The sequence below is a fragment of the Hydra viridissima genome, unplaced genomic scaffold, assembly GCF_058129835.1.
Source record: "Hydra viridissima isolate aposymbiotic clone 2 unplaced genomic scaffold, HvirCarnegie_v1 scaffold_3, whole genome shotgun sequence".
Classification (NCBI taxonomy): Eukaryota; Metazoa; Cnidaria; class Hydrozoa; order Anthoathecata; family Hydridae; genus Hydra; species Hydra viridissima.
This window is the reverse complement of record NW_028324302.1, coordinates 19,448,902-19,464,891: the sequence shown is the minus strand read 5'-3', so window position 1 is coordinate 19,464,891 and position 15,990 is coordinate 19,448,902. Positions and strand designations below refer to the sequence as shown.

The window sequence follows — 15,990 nt, the reverse complement described above, 5'->3', positions numbered from 1 at the left end:
AACATAACTAGCAAAGTCTTTCAGGTGTTTAACCTCATTTTACATTTTTACTATTGTAGAAATAGTTTTACTAAAAGCTTTTTGTTGGTACCAAGCCCTTACTATTGTAGAAATAGTTTTACTAAAAGCTTTTTGTTGGTACCAGGCCCTTACTATTGTAGAAATAGTTTTACTAAAAGCTTTTTGTTGGTACCAGGCCCTTAGTAAAAAGTTTCACTTCTTTTGTTAACATATATACTTAATATAAAGTACATTTTTAAATTCAGCATGTAAAATATTTAATGAAATGATGATATGGAAGCGGAAAGTTCCTACTCTCCGTAGTTGTGCATTCTTTTCTCAAGCAGAGCATGACGATGATGATGAGCCTGAAAAAAAAAAAAGTCCTTGCAATGATCCTAGCTACAAAAAGATAAATATACAAGATAAAGAGTCAAAGAGTAGTCAATGTGTCCAGAGTGGGATTATATTAGCAGAGGAAGGAAGGTAAATGTTCTTTTGAGCTTATAAACCTTACAAATTTTTAATTTAATAATCTGGTAGCATGAATTTTTTTCCTGCTCCAACCACTCAACCTGCACATTTCTTAATCATTACTTGAGATTAAAAGCTTTAGTTTACTTTCTTAATAATTAAAAAAATGTTATTTAGAAAAAAAAAAAGGTTTAGAAGAACTTGAACATACAAGTGCAAATACTTTCACAAGCAGAAAAAATTTTTAAAATTCTTAAAATTTTTTCTTAAAAGAAATTTTTCTATTTACTTAAAAATTTCTTTTTTTTTTCTTTATTATGCTCAATTTGTTCCTGAATATTGGAGTTACTATGAAAACATTTTAGACATATTTATACTTTCTAAAAAAAAAAATGTTCTAGGGGAGACCGAGGTTAGTTGGCTACAGGGGTAAGTTGACACACTGCGTTTAACTTTGGAATTTTTCACCAGAAATTTCCAAAATTCACATGGAACCTTCCCACTTAACTAATTCATCTTTCAGTGTAGTATCAGAGCTATAAGCGCATGCGCATAGAGGTTATAGCGAATGTTGTGTTTTTTTTTACTAATTTTTTAACTTTTGTAACTATATTACTTTTTCAATTTTAAAAAGCAATAGCATTAGCTACAAGTAAATTCAAATAGATGAAGGTGTTGTATGATTCACTCTTATTTTGTGTTTCTCAATATTTCGTGTTTTGGGGATTTGTAAGCCATTTTGTGAGCAAAAAAGCTTTTGGGGTTAGTTGGCACAATGATCGCAGGGCTAGTTGGCAATATGTGCCACCTTACAACTTTTTGCATTAGTTGTAAATTCACTTAAATTACATAACACAACAGATCAACAGACATGGGAAATTATAAAAGAAAAGTAGACAGGCCTGTAAATTCTCAAAATGTTACAAAAAATGTTGTTGATGCTATTTTCATAGAAGAAAAGTCTATTCGATCAACTTAAGGGCAATAAAAGTTAATGTCAAAAAATATTGTTGGATAAAAATTATCAAGAGTTTTCATAAAAAAGATGTGCTTGAAATATATGCCTAATGTTGCTAAACTTATCTCTTTTTATATGGTGTGCACATTTTTTTCTTTTTTGGAGGCCCTCTTTGGGTCACCAATTTTTTTTTTCTTTTTTTAATGTTTGACACTTGAACATGCTTGCCAAATTCATATTCTTTTGCAACTTGATATCCTCAAAAAAGTTCATCCAGAAATGCACAGAGCTCAAAAACTAAAATTGTAGCCAACTAGCCCCGGTCTCCCCTACTTTATAAATCTTGGTGCTGATTATGTCTACCACGGGTCAGCAAACCTTGGTGTACAAAATGTGAATAATTTTATGCTTTTTAGGTCCCATTTAAATCTTTTTTAAAATTTTGGATGAAAAATTTTTGTTTTTGCCAATAAGATTTTCACTGAGATTGAAGTTATTTTAAAAAGTTAAATTCTTTTTTTTAAAAAATAAATTTCATTTTAAGAAATGAAACAAGATATCGATGAAGCCCCATAATTATGTTATTAGCAAATGATTTTAAAGTCAAATGAATTTAAGTTACTCACATGATAAATTTTTACTTAAAAATTAGGTACTGGGAATCTTTGTTGTATTTTGATGAAGCCATTTTGTACACTCCAAATGAAGCCAAAATATATGAAATGAAGGCGCAGGTAACATTTCACATAAATAATAAATAGTTTTCACATTTCATATTTTTAGTATCAGTTCTGATGAGCAGTTGCTCTGTTTTGGGTTTGCTGACCTGACTGCTTTTTTCTTTTTTTTTTCAATTACCTTGGGATTAAGTAACTTCTCACAATATATTTTATTACTAAATTAATGTTGATTGGCAACCATAGAAAAATGAATTCTGTAAATTTTTTATAGACTTAAATCGTGAAACGGTTAGCAGATTTATAATTTATTGATTTACAAATCCGTACAGTTAGATAAAAAATCTTAAAAAGAATTTAAAAATTTTTAAAAATAGTTTAATACTTTGTGAAAATATTGGAAAAGCCAATATTTTCACAAAGTATTTATGTTTTAATTAGTTTTAGATACTTGAAAACCTCACGAATCAAAAACTTATCAGGATTAAAGCGTCATCTTTCTTTTTTTTTAAAATAAAGAGTAAAAGAATCATCCATTTCCAAAATGTTCTCAAAATCTTGTCTCTTGGTTACTAAAAAGTAAGATTTCTCAAAAGTTTTACAAAGTGGGCAAAAGACGTTTTGGTGTGGACGACTCACATGAAAATTAACAAACGCTAAAAGTTTGTGCAGAGTTCAAAAGGCATAAGAAAAACAAATTGATAGTTTTTTTATTAAATTAAAATCTCGATGTTTAATGAATCGATTTCTTATGATTTTTGCAACTCATTCTTCGAAAATTTTATTTTAATGCAAAGTTGTTAGAGATTTTTTTTGTTCGTCTTACGCGTGCGTAACCCGCCGAATATCACCCGATCGAGCTGTAAAATCTACGATCAGGCGATATTTAGGTACGTTTGGCGGGTTATCAGCTTTTACAACAAAATTAAAGCGTTTTTCATCAAAGTATGAAACAACGCTGTTGTAATCGCGTGATGTTGTTAGGTCGGGCCAGAATAGATTTATCATTGTACTTTCGTTGATGTGTACAATTTTTCAATGAACCTTCTGATAAATTTCAGCAAATGCGAATTCGTTTCTGCTGGTCATCTGTTAGCAAAGGAGTTCTTGTCAAATGTTTTTTCTGCCAGTCTTTCGGCAATATATACAATTGAAATGAACTAAATTTTCAAAGGACTTGCCTAATAGATGATCAAAATGACAAAAAATCTATATTTATAAATCTCCTATGGAATCCCAAAGGTCTATAGAAATTCTGTAGATTTTCTGAAAAGGTCTTTGTACTGGAAATTGCATGATGATTGTCGAAAATTGTTTTTATGCTCTTCTTGAGCTGACGCTCTTCTTGAGCAACTATCAATTCGATAGCAATTCGATAGCGATTCGATAGCGATTCCTAAATAATTGGCAACTGAACTCTTTGCAGGTTTTCTTTTGATACGATTTTTGTTAAAGACTGAAAAGCGTTGATCGTTTTGACTACTTTTAGATATAAATTAGTTTTTATTATCCTATTTTTAATGTGTTTTATTTTTTTTTTGTTAATGTAAAAAGGTATTAGGTTTCGAACAATAGTTCCCTGTTAGCTTGCTGTCATAGTTACATTTCATATAAATAAATACTATTTTCAATGGCTGCGACTAAATATAATTTTGCTATTCAGACTTAAAGATTGCAGGACGATATGTTATTTTTTACGATTTATTTGCCGCAGGTAGTTTCTTAAAAAGGTCATCATGATCACTAGAATTATCTTAAACGCTTGTAATGATCCTTAGAATTGATATTGCAGGCACTGCTCGAGCTCAGGGAGTTGTATCCAGCTTTGGAAGTTGCTGAAAAAGCTGTCTCCCTTAACACATTATGGGCAGAAGGGTACCAAACTTTAGGGCGATGCCAAATAAGTTGTGGTGAAATAAAACAGGTATGCTTAATTATTCTCTGCTAAATAAAGTATAGTTTTTTTAATCTTCAAGGTAGCTCATTTTTTTTAGGCCTTGAGAAACTTCTGCAAAGCTGTTCATCTTAAGCCCACTTTAGATGAGGTAAGATTAAACAGACTTTTTTTGGTCGAATTTATTTTCATCAATTGATTTAAAAAGCCGAGTTAATTGTTCCGTAAAATTCTTATGGAACTGTATGGTGGTCAAATTATTGAACTGTATGGTGATCAAATTAACGTCCTGATGTTTATATCATTTTTATTTATTTCAAGATTTATGAAGAAGATATAAAATGGGCTCAGCAGTTGCTGGCTCAACAAAGTTTGAAATCATCGAAAGCGTCTTGCAGCACTTGTTGTTTAACGAAAGCTGATGCAGAAAAAGAAGCTTGTATTACCGAGAAAGACTTGTAACGTGACTGGCTGTGATCGATACTTCAAAGTATTCTCGCTTGAAAAATCTAGGATCCATATTCTTTGGGGGAAAAACGGCTCCGAGGCGTATTCGAATATGGAATCATAGTTTGATAACTTATTTGCAAAAGTTTTGTAAAGACTGACTTAACGCGTTGTTTCGAAATTGAAGAAGCTTCTTCTGTGGTACTTTTGGTAATTCAAAAGTTTTAAAAAGTTTCATGAAAATTTATAAAATAAACAAAAAAACATTTTAAATGTGTTTAGTGTAAACAAGATGATCAGTTGTCTAAGTTATTGTGTTAATGATCATCACTATGTTCTGCGAAATAGATCCATGTGATGTTTATTGATGCGATATTTATACATATTGCATTCATAAATATCATAGAGACTTATTTCGCAGAAAACAGTGCTTGTAATTGCATTCAAATATAGATCAAATCACCAAACAAGATTAGGCATTTAAACGTCATTTAAAAACACCCCGTTGGATTTTCGTTTCAAGCTTGTGTTTCGTTAGCTCGTTAAGTTCTTTTTCTTTTTTTTCTGGAGTAATTTTATATTGCGCCCAAGGTTGAATGTTTCCTGATCCAAGCGTTATAAACAAAATACCACCAATGGCACCAGCAGCTGCTAAGCAGTACATCACTCTTACCCATTCTTGTTGAGTCTGGGAACAAATAAAAATTGTTACAAATATTTGACACTTTTTATTCGCGTTTTTGTATTTTTTTAATTTAGAGTTATCTCACCTCATTTTTTGTCATTATTCCAACTAAGGCAGGACCAGCAAACCCTGGAATTGTAGAGAAAGAGTTTGAAATACCTATAATGATTCCTGCGTACTTGGGGGCAATATCCATGGGGTTGACCATAAAACCAGCAAATCCAAACCCGAAAAAAGTAACACCCAAGCACAGCATAGCAATTGTTAGCTCCGACGATTCCATTTGGCTACTTATGATGAGAAATATACCTGATCCAAACATTCCTCAAAAAGATTAAAAAGTCATCCTATATTTCTTAATAAAAAAAATCATCCACACCTTACGAGGAGTGTCCAATAATTTTCTAGGTTGGTAAAAAAAAAAAAAATACTCTTGGCATGAAATAAGTCTTATTTTTCCAAATAATCGTCCTCAACATCAATATACTTTGTGAAATGTTTTTCCAATAATTCTATTGCGTCATTATGAAACCATTCCAGTTTGTCTTAAAAATACTTATCTGCGGGTGCAAGAAAATACTTATCTGCGGGTGCAATGGTTTTTTCATTCGATGTAAAACGTTTTCCAGCATAAAAATTTCTTAAGGTTTGGTAATAGATAAAAGTCACTGACGGTCAATAAAATTCTTTTTTAATCCCAAAAAACTCTAGCCATAACCTTTCACCTGCTAATGAAACGTCTTCTTTGGTGCACTTCTACCGTCTTCAATTAATTGTTTCAACTGTTATTTTTGTTCTGGTGTACAGCGTTAAATCCAAGTTTCATCAACAGCAACAAAACGAGGCTTGGTTTCCACTTATTTTGTTTCAAAACGAGGCTTGGTTTCCACTTATTTTGTTTCAAAACGAGGCTTGAGAAACAAGTATTCGAACATGTTTTTGTGATCAATTGGTAGCAAATGTGGCACCCATTTTGCATAAAGCTTTTTCATCTTTTATTCTTCGTGTAAAATTTAACCTTGTCTTTTGTGATGTCTAAGACCTATACTGTTCTAGATACTTTCGATTATGGATCATCTAACACCATATCACAATTTTATGTGACAGTTTTTGGACGTTCAGTGTCTAGATCATTTTCAAGTCTTACAAAACAACATGACTCCGTTTAAATTCAGCAACCCAGTTGTTTACTGCTGCAAGTGAAGAGTCCTTACACACTTCTAATAATCTTCATGAACTTGTTTTTTATTTACACTTTTCAAAACTAATAGTTAAGACACTGCGCAGTATTTAATTTTTTCGATGGTAAAAAAAAATGCATTGACACGTAGATAATACCTGACTTGTAATTAAAGAGTAAATAAACACATCTTAATGTTCTAAAAACTAAAAAATAAATTAAAAAATGGCGGAATTATAACGTCATTTGTCTGTCTAGAAAATTATCGGACGGCCGAAGAAATAAAGCAAGAAAACTAGTAAAAAATAGATTTTTATTTTTAAATAGTAAGTTATTGATTTTCAAATCATTTAACTCATTTAATTATGGTATAGAAAAGGTCGATTAGTCTAGAAAAAAATGACCGTCAAAATTGTTACTGAGGGATTTAAAATATTGACCGAATATAATACAAATCAGCAATAAATTGCGTATTGCTCAATCCAGAAAATTACTTTCTATTTCAAATCAAAATAATTGACACCTTATACTTAACAACTGCTTGTAGAAAACGTTGCTCAAACTGATCAGAATTTGGAGGTGTTTCCATGACTTTAAATGCTAATAAAAAAAAATTTGCCAATTTTAATTCGACGACAAAAAAATCCTAATGAAAGTTAGCTTTTAGAAAATCTTGACATTCATTAAAGTTATTAAACATCTTGAAATACTATAAGTCCCAATTTTATAGTAAAACATTTCACAACTCTGCCATTTTTCCTGCATATACTTGAAAAACATAATTGGAAACCACCACAGGCTTTTAAATGGTTTGAGTTTTTTCAGCATGAGCTTTTACTCTCGAGTTGGCCTGTTGTAAGAGAAAAAACTCTTAAATTGCCTTGGGCTGCAATAGCTTTTTAAAAATTGGGAGCTATTGCTTGTTTGCGTCCTTCACGTTTTATACTTCAAAAATTTATTATCACTTAGATTTAAAGTATTTTGCACCTTCGTGATTGTTTCATGTGTCTTGGTATTTTGATTGTTTGATGTTTTTTGACATTTTGATTGTTTGTTAGGCAATTTGAATGCTTTTCCAATGTTTTTGACATTTGACTGACCTGCCTTGCATACTTGGCAGTTGCAAATTGAATTCAAATACTGGCTCCAGATCGCCATTTAAACGATCCAAATTTGTAATATACCCTAAATATCAGGTTTGTAAAGAATTTAACTAAAGAAAAGTTGTTACACTTGATCGTAAAAAATTTTTTAGTAGCAGTTTCTTCAATAAAATGGTGAAGTGGAAAAAAGCACATTCATTAATTATCTTTAGAAAATTGTAAAATTTTTCTGTTTTATTTCTGCTCTTTTTGTTCTCTTTGTTCTTTTTATATGTAAAAAAAGTTGTTATAACATGGAAAATGACCCTCTGAGAAAAAGCAATAAAATTCTAAATGGGTGAATTGCTGGCAAATCTGTTTTTGCATTACTGTAAGGTACAATCTCAGCTATCAATACCTCATCCATTTTTATCGAAGTATGCCGTTCATTTTACCAACCTTGTGAACTCAGGTGTACTAACTTGTGCAACAGATTAGGAGGAATTAATCTTTAAGAAAACTTTAACAGGGCTGTTTTACTTTGGAGATTAAAGTTTTTTAACAAACTTTCTCACGGCATATAATAAGTTCGTTACTAATGCAGTTGTAAAAGGGGTTTAAATCAGGACAGCGCTCATACTCTATATATTGTACATCTCGTCATTTAGACAAAAAAATTTTATTAGAAAATAAAATACTTTTGGACGATTATTTAGTAAAGCTATTCTTCATTCATTTTGTAAAATACTTGTGCAAACTTATATGTTCCGACTTCAGGTAACTTCTGACGCTTATTTAGAATCATGCTGAATATAGTGTAAGATGCTACTAAAATTCGTGTGCGGAATACCAATTTTTAACGCGATATTCCTGTTTGAAAGCTTCTTCTTGCGCATCGATTAAAATTTGCTTTTTTAAGTTACTCGTTGATGCAGCAGTCTAGGTCTCTCGTATTTATGCTTCACTACGTATTTAGCCTAAAACGGAACTTTCGATGTTTTAGTGTTGACAAGCACTAAAAGCTCGCACATTGAAAACCCACATGAAATTGAGAATGCACATCAAGTTTATCATAAATTGAATAACGTTTTTAGATCAACTAAATCATTTGAAATTGTAGATTTAAATTTTTTTTTGGTTGTATTTTAATCCACCAGAGACAGTTTTGATAGTCATTTTTTAAAACCTTCAACTTACTTATGGGCCTTCAACTTATTACAACTTAAATATCAATTTATAAAATAAATAACTAATTACTCATTAACTAAAACTCATAATTTAGAATAAATACCTATGTTATAAAAAAGTTTTCTTACGAAGCCGACTGAAAAATGATTGCTTATCTTATCCGATAAGAATCCCGACATTGGTGTCATTATCGTCATAAATAACCATGGCAATGCAGAAACAATTCCAGTCTATTATCATAAATAATCACGGTTCTCAGAAAAAATGTCTCAAATCTCACAAAAAGTGACTAACGTTCAAAAGGAAACTTACTGTGGCAACGTTAAACTTGTGAACATCTCTAAGAAAAAGAGGCATGGTAACTAGCAATGTGTAGTAACTGCAGTCAAAAGCAAAGTTAGCAATAACAAGCCCCATCACTGACAAGCTTGTAAAGATACTACACCAAGGTACTCTCTCCTAAATATATTTGTTATAGTTTAAATTCTCATCGCTCAGGTGAAGTTACAATAAGCAAAAGAAATAGGTACGAAGTTGCATCAAGATGTAAGATATAAAAGTACATCAAATACCTGTTCGTTATTAACAGACGATTCTATTTGATCCATTGCTGCTAACTCATGTGTACTAATTGAAGGATGTGCTAATGGTGTATCACTAACAAGTTTGTACCATAGGAACGTCCAGATGACTCCTAGGCCTCCTAAATGAAGTTTTATTAAAAAGATCTATTAATCATTAATCAATTTTTTTATCTGCAATTTTATATAGAATCTTTTTAAATTACTTATCGTATTCCTTCAAAGTTTACGAAACACATTTTTAAGTGTATTTGTTTCATATGAATCAATTTCGCTCACCAAATACATAGAAGACAGACGGCCATCCTCCTGCAAAACCATACTGACATAATAAGCCCGATATTGGATAAGATGTGAGCATTCCAGCTGATAAACCTGTCATAATAAAAAAAAATTAACCTTTAATTGTTTACTTGCGGTTCCAGGCAACAGGGTTGCGTTGTATCTTACCTGCAACCGAAAAAGATACCAAAGAAGATTTTTCTTTGGTGGGAGCCCATTTACTCCACATAGATAAGTTGCACGACAAGGAGACACCCTATAAAAGGATTTTTTTGTGGGTTACTTTTTTTTCCTTAAGAGAATCAGCTGTTCGCTCTACACTATTTCTTTTTAGTAAAAAAAAAAAAGAGGCCATGTTTTAGTAGATGTTTAAACAGGATGATATGGCTAAGTGCTTTAAACAGCTGTTTGAAACCTTTTTTTATAAATAAAAGAAATTCGAAAAAACAAAATCCGAAAATCGTGGTAAAGTTTTTGTTTATTACCCCAAAGCATCAAAAGTTTTTTTTATTTCCACTGTAAAACTAAAGTGGTTTACAAAAAAAGAATTCATTAAAAAACTAACCAAGACAAGACCTTGAAAAACTCTCGCTAAAAAAAAGAAATATTCGTTCGTTCGAACAATTAACGGAAGCAAAAGGTTGATAAATGAGGAGATAAAGATAGCAAATCCGAGAACGGTTTTTCCTCCAAATTTCATACAAAGCCAGCCACCTGGAATTTGCAGAATCAGATATCCGTAGAAGAAGGCTCCAAGAATAATTCCTAAAAAAGGATGTTCTTAAACTACAAAGAATAAGGCTCATATTTTCACAATGTTCAGATTACATCTCTGGAAGGAGCTTTCAGAAGAAAACAAGAAAAATAAGAAATATAAGAAATTATTTTTCTTTCTCTTTTTTTTTTTTCGTTGATAAATACCTTTTTTCTCGGAATTCCATTCAAACTCAGCATCCTAAAGTGAAATAAATGTTATGTTTCTCTTTGAGTTCCTAAATTTTAAAGTTACTAAAATAAGTTTGTTTGTCTTGCTTATTTCTTACAATTCAACGCGATATTTCTAGAAGGGTTCCGTATAACAACTGGCCTTGGAAACGCATATTGAAGTGTATTAGTTAACAAAGTAATTCGAGGAAAATACCTTATTATGCCATTCTCCGTTTTCCAAGTGCTTAGTTTTGCTTGTCATGGAAACGATGGCTACACTAAGACATGAACGTTGACAGTTCATTATCAAAAAACCGGTGCAAATTAATGAGCAAAGTATATATCTTTTCGGGATGTAGAAGCTGAATTCTCCCATTTTTTTCTACTGTTAAACATGGAAGTTTTGAAGCCTGTTTGGTACATTTAAAAACTTCCATTACTTTTGTTATAGCTGCCTCACAACTGCGTTGTATTCTGTATTTTGTGCTCGTTCAACCATAAAGCATTTGATGTTTGTTTAGTTATTAATTGAACGCCGGATGAAACTAATGTAAGTTTATTATTTTTTCGAATTTTAAAGCATTTACACTTTTTCAACAACTTATGATTTAAATTTATAAATTTAAATTCATGCTGAAAGAATCTTTGAAACCATCCGAATTTTGGAAACTCTTTGAAGAGAAAAAGCGTGTGACACAAACACATTTAAACTCTGAGAGTTTTTTAAATGAAGTTAAATTAAAATGGGTTATTTTAAAATTAAAATGGGTTATTTTAAAATGCGTTAGCTTAAAGAGTTCGTACAGATTATTTACCGTAGAACTTTTAAGGAAAAGTGGTGTTTTTTTTTTCCCTGTCCAAATTTTTATCAATATTTAACTACTAATACTTAAAAAAAAAATTTTTTTAACAATATTTTTTAACAACAGCGTTTACCAAAAAGATCATTTTTTTCAAATGAATTTTAATTGGAAAAGTTTTACGTTAAGAGCATGCAAAAGTTTTGTCAATTTTTTTGTTTTAGATTATTTCAAAAAATTAGTTTAAATATATTGTAATTGATGACTTTTTTCTAACTTGTAGGTAAGTTTCGGATTTCATCCCTGTGGGAATTATTTAGTTTTGACTCAAAAAAAAAAAAAAAAAAAAAGGCGAGGAGATTTTCAATGTCTTGCCATGTGGTAAACGATTTCTCTCTAAGAGAATATTCAAGTGAACGAAACAAATGGCAATCTGGTGAATAAGCAGAGTAAAGGATGACCTCTCAGACTAGCTCAAATATTGTATTTTGAATTTCTATAGCAACGTGTGGACGAGCTTTATCATGTAGCAATCTGACCTTTCACTTACCATGACCTGGTCCAATTCTTTTTTTCTAAAATTACTTCATTCAAATGTTGATAACAACGATAAGCATCAACAGTTTACTTAAGTTAGCAATAACTCAAAATACAACATACCTTTCATATCCATTTAAAAGCACATCACTTTATTACAGTAGCAGTCTCTTTTTGGAGTTGCAACTGTTGACCACGACTTAATCGCTGTTTTTTTTTTTTTTATTATTATTTCTTAAAATAGATCCATCTCTTATTTACAATAATAATTTCCAATTTTTAAAAAACCGATTTTCTTAATCTTTACTAAATGAGAAATGTATCTGCTCAATCGTTGAATTATGTTTCTTTCTCTCAACACATACGGAACCCATTTTTCACTTTTTCCTAATTCATGCAAACGTCTAAAAATAAACTGAACTGAATGCCTAAAAATGAACTGATGAACTGAACACCTTGAGCTAATTTTATTTCGTTTGCCGTTAAAAAACTCCTGAAGTTTCTAAAATATTTGTGATCATCCATAATTAGTTTTTAAACAATTTAGTTTCAGTATGTCTTCAGTACTTTGCGTTCTCATTGACATGTTCGCTGCCGAGCGACATATTCAAAAATATATAATCTAGATAATTTTTAATTACTTTATTAGTTAATGCAAAGAGAATAAATATACTACAGTTTTAACGCTTGTGGCGCAGATAACAAACGAACGGTCATTAAAATTAACTTCGTAATCGGCAGCGAACAGGTTGAAATGTTTGATTTTTTTATTACGTTCGTTTAAATTAGAAAAAAGTTTATATTAATTACATTTCTACAAAAAAAAGGTGAATGGTAAAGAAAGTGAGGAAAAAGAAAATGTTTAGCTATGACGCCCATTGGTCTACATACGTATTTAACTCACCTTTAAGCTATCTACTTACCAGCTAACTACCAACTACAGAATGCGTTGCAAAAAATCACAGTTGTTTTAAAATGGATTCTGTACCAGAAAAAAAAATTGTTCCGAAGTTTTTTTTCTTCTTTGTCTCCACTAAACTTGTTAAAATTAGCGAAAAATGGTTTTTGCTGATATGACCATATTTCTGATATGGAAGCCAAGTGTGAAAAAATAGTTGCTTCATTGCCCGCGGAAGTACCATTTCTACTGATAAAGAAAAAATAAATTGTAACATCTCTGAGCGTAATTTACAGAATCAAAAACAGTTTAAAAGAACAAGGACATGTCAAACTTAAGCCAGTATTAGAAGGGAAGCCTTCAGTTGTCAGACCCAGGCTCGTCAGTGCCATCAAAAGCACGATTACCAGGAACTCCATCAGGTCAATAAGAAGGATGGCGAAAGATCTCAGTATTTCTGAAGCAATAGTGATAAGGGCTGTCAATAAAATTGGTGTCAGATCATTGGTCAGTAGGGTGAAACTTATTTTAGGAGAAAAAAAATTATTTTATTCTAATGGTGCTACCACTTAAGTTGTCACTTTTAAGTAGAAATCATAAAAACTTCAGCAATGTCTATATTTAAGGGAAGCTCAAGCGATTCAAAGCTCAGAAATTTTTATAAAGGCTAACCGATTAGGAACAAATAAGAATTTATTTTTCATATCCTGTTATATCTCAATAATTATAAAATTTGTGATTTCCACATGATGCAATTAAACATAAACTTTATAAGTTCATGCATTTTAACAAAAATTTATATAATTTGAGGTAATAAGCATAAAATATATGTATTGTCATGTTATGCAATATTAAATTTTTGTACAAAATATAAACTGTAAGATTAATTAGCAACTAAATGTTCTACTCTGGTTGTTTCTTTGCCAAAGTTTGCTTTCTGTTATCTTTTTCTGCTTTCTCTCATAGTCAGCTCAAAAATGTTCTTCCACAACTTTTAGCATTAACTGGAGCTGGGATTTATCGCTAGTGATAAGCCCACTATTCTACTTGATTAATTTATCGGTAGTGATAAGCCCACTATTCTACTTGATTAATTTATCGCTAGTGATAAGCCCACTATTCTACTTGATTAATGCTATTCCTCGTTCTTTATAATTGCTTACCACTTTCAAAGGTTTTATGATCTCTTTTGGTTGTTTGAAAACATTACACCCATAATTCAGGATCAATTTTCAAAAATCTGGTAACTCCATCGTTGAAAATATCAGATTAGGATGTTACAAAATCTTCCGAATTCTTGTTCTTTAATACCTCTATTGGAACACTAAACCTTTTGGTGCAATCTTGTTTAGCATCTTCATTTTGCAAGGCACTTGCCATAATCTGCTTGGCGGTTAATCATCAAAAAATTTTATGCCAACAAGTTCACTCCAAAAGGTACCAAAAATGGTTTGATTGCTTGATTGATGTTGATTTTGAAATTTTAATAGATGGATGTTCAAGTTCAAGCCGACAAAGATTTCAACATCATCAAATAACTGTATGGAGCACTTGTAGTCAGTGGGGCCAATGATTTCATATTTTCTAGACACAAACTGGTAATACACAAATTTCACGTAACCAGATTTCTTATCTTGGCGTTAATTTAAACTGATGTCTGAAGATCCAGATTTTTAAACTTTAAATCACCATGGACATCCAATGTGCATGAAGCATAGCTCCGTAGCACATAAATCAAGTTCATTTTAAAGAGCGGAACCCATGGCGCAAATGTTAATCCAATACATACTTACAATGCAGCCCAAGGATGAGTTCCATAATTTGATGTCGGTATGTAAAATACAGAAGCTCCGTGCTAAGCTTTTGCTACAAAAGAACACATGCACCAGAAAATCAAGATGGCAGCTTGGTAACAGTTAAAAGTTCACGAATCCCTTTGCTAGAGATCAATACTGATAGACCATCTACTTTCTCTTAAACAACCAGAAGAACTTTAACATAAGACGATGCTTTTAAGCTTACTGATTTGTTTCCTCCGATGCTTCTGCGTTTATTGAAGTATTGAATCTCGGTTTAGATCACGGTTGTTAATATTTTTTTTTGGTAATAATAATTCAACAAACCCAAGGTTTGAAGAAAGAAATGATTTTCTACTTCTTACCGATGAGTGACGAGGGAAGCAATATGATTATACACGTATTATGAATTTCCTAAAAAATTTTGAAACTGACGACAAAATTGTAGGATTTTGTTCTGATACAACAGTAAGAGTTCTTGGACAACCATTTCTTTAGTTACTGTGAAGGCATCATACTGCCAAAATAAACATTATTTAAAGCAAATTTGAAGGAAGAGTAAGAAAGCCCTGCTAACAAGTTGATGAAAGAATTTCAGCAGAACAAAATTTAATCAAAAAATGTTTATGCCAATAATATTACATATGAGTTACAAACGATTTGCATACCGTGATCTTCTTAAAGACAATATTCTCTGCAGGGTCTTTTTGAAGACCCCAACAGTTTGCACTACAGCAATTCGATTTCTGTGAAAATATTCCTTTTTTTCTTATTCTTTTAGAAGGAATGAAATTAGATTAAAGTATTTTACAAATGATTATTGGAATACTGTTCTTAGTTGACCAAACACGTTCAAAGTTGCTGAAACAATCCAATTAGGATGGGATTCTGACGTTGGTAAGTCACTTCGAAAATTCATGAGAAAATACACATACATCTTGGATCTTAAGGTTGTGGTAAGGTGTGTTACCACTGGGTGATCCTGATGTTAAGCTTTTAATCATTGAGAACCAATTAACATTTGTTTCCTTGGTTTTAAGAAATTTAGAAGCTCCTTCTGGTGTTGATGTTTCAAGGCATTGTAAATAGAGTACTTAATCACCAAGGAGACTTGGGTATTCTTTATACCTAAGGGATACACTTGATCTGTTTGAGAATGCTATTCACCAAGTGATATCTAAACTCTAGATCTACTCAAGCATTTTATTCAACTGGTTAACAAGCTTAGCGGGATCAATGATTGCCCAGAAACATTAAATTTCGTTGTGAACTTTGCTCAGTTCCCATAGTGGGGTTAAAAAACAATGTTAATTTGGTAGTTGTAAAGTATAAAACTGACATCAAACAGTAGACGTCGACGAACAGATAAAAAAAAAAAAAAAGATTAACAGAGAACCATTAAGTGATTATTTCTCGTCTTCTTTATAAGAGAAAAAAAAAAAAATTAATTGTAGTTAGGTAAATCCCTTAAAACAGATTATTCATATCATTACTTAGTATTTGAAATTGTGACACTTCTCATGGACCAATGAAGTTCAGACGTATTTCATCTATTTCAATGACGGAAATTTACACGGGACAGAC

At 31.3% G+C, this 15,990-nt stretch overlaps 2 protein-coding genes and 1 long non-coding RNA gene across 11 annotated transcripts; 2 read left to right on the top strand and 1 right to left on the bottom strand.

Moving 5' to 3' along the window:
* The first annotated feature begins 223 nt into the window (after positions 1-223).
* LOC145180309 (tetratricopeptide repeat protein 33-like) lies at positions 224-4,758 on the top strand. 2 transcript variants are annotated; one of them, XM_090082476.1, is made up of 5 exons: positions 224-486; positions 2,085-2,166; positions 3,902-4,033; positions 4,104-4,154; positions 4,325-4,758. In XM_090082476.1, the coding sequence occupies exons 1-5, from the start codon at positions 287-289 to the stop codon at positions 4,463-4,465; spliced, it is 606 nt and encodes a 201-aa protein (XP_089938602.1). In that variant the 5' UTR covers positions 224-286; the 3' UTR covers positions 4,466-4,758. The 2 variants fall into 2 exon arrangements, with proteins under 2 accessions (XP_089938602.1, XP_089938603.1); XM_090082477.1 differs by lacking the exon at positions 2,085-2,166 and having other exon boundaries at positions 261-486.
* On the bottom strand, positions 4,301-11,423 carry LOC145180308 (vesicular glutamate transporter 3-like). Of its 8 annotated transcripts, none has more exons than XM_090082470.1 (10): positions 10,590-11,423; positions 10,370-10,403; positions 10,014-10,213; positions 9,617-9,704; positions 9,446-9,541; positions 9,158-9,288; positions 8,898-9,044; positions 8,689-8,815; positions 5,221-5,459; positions 4,301-5,138 (listed from the first exon to the last, which is right to left on the bottom strand). In XM_090082470.1, exons 1-10 carry the CDS (start codon positions 10,749-10,751, stop codon positions 4,938-4,940), a joined length of 1,425 nt encoding a protein of 474 aa, XP_089938596.1. In that variant the 5' UTR covers positions 10,752-11,423; the 3' UTR covers positions 4,301-4,937. The 8 variants fall into 8 exon arrangements, 6 of the variants coding, with proteins under 6 accessions (XP_089938596.1, XP_089938598.1, XP_089938597.1 ...); XM_090082471.1 differs by having other exon boundaries at positions 4,799-5,138; positions 5,221-5,264; XR_016450908.1 differs by having other exon boundaries at positions 5,001-5,138; positions 5,221-6,915.
* LOC149891325 (uncharacterized) lies at positions 10,847-15,492 on the top strand. Its single transcript, XR_016450909.1, has 2 exons — positions 10,847-10,925; positions 11,459-15,492. It is a non-coding gene; the product is annotated as an uncharacterized LOC149891325 (long non-coding RNA).
* The last annotated feature ends 498 nt before the right edge of the window (positions 15,493-15,990 follow it).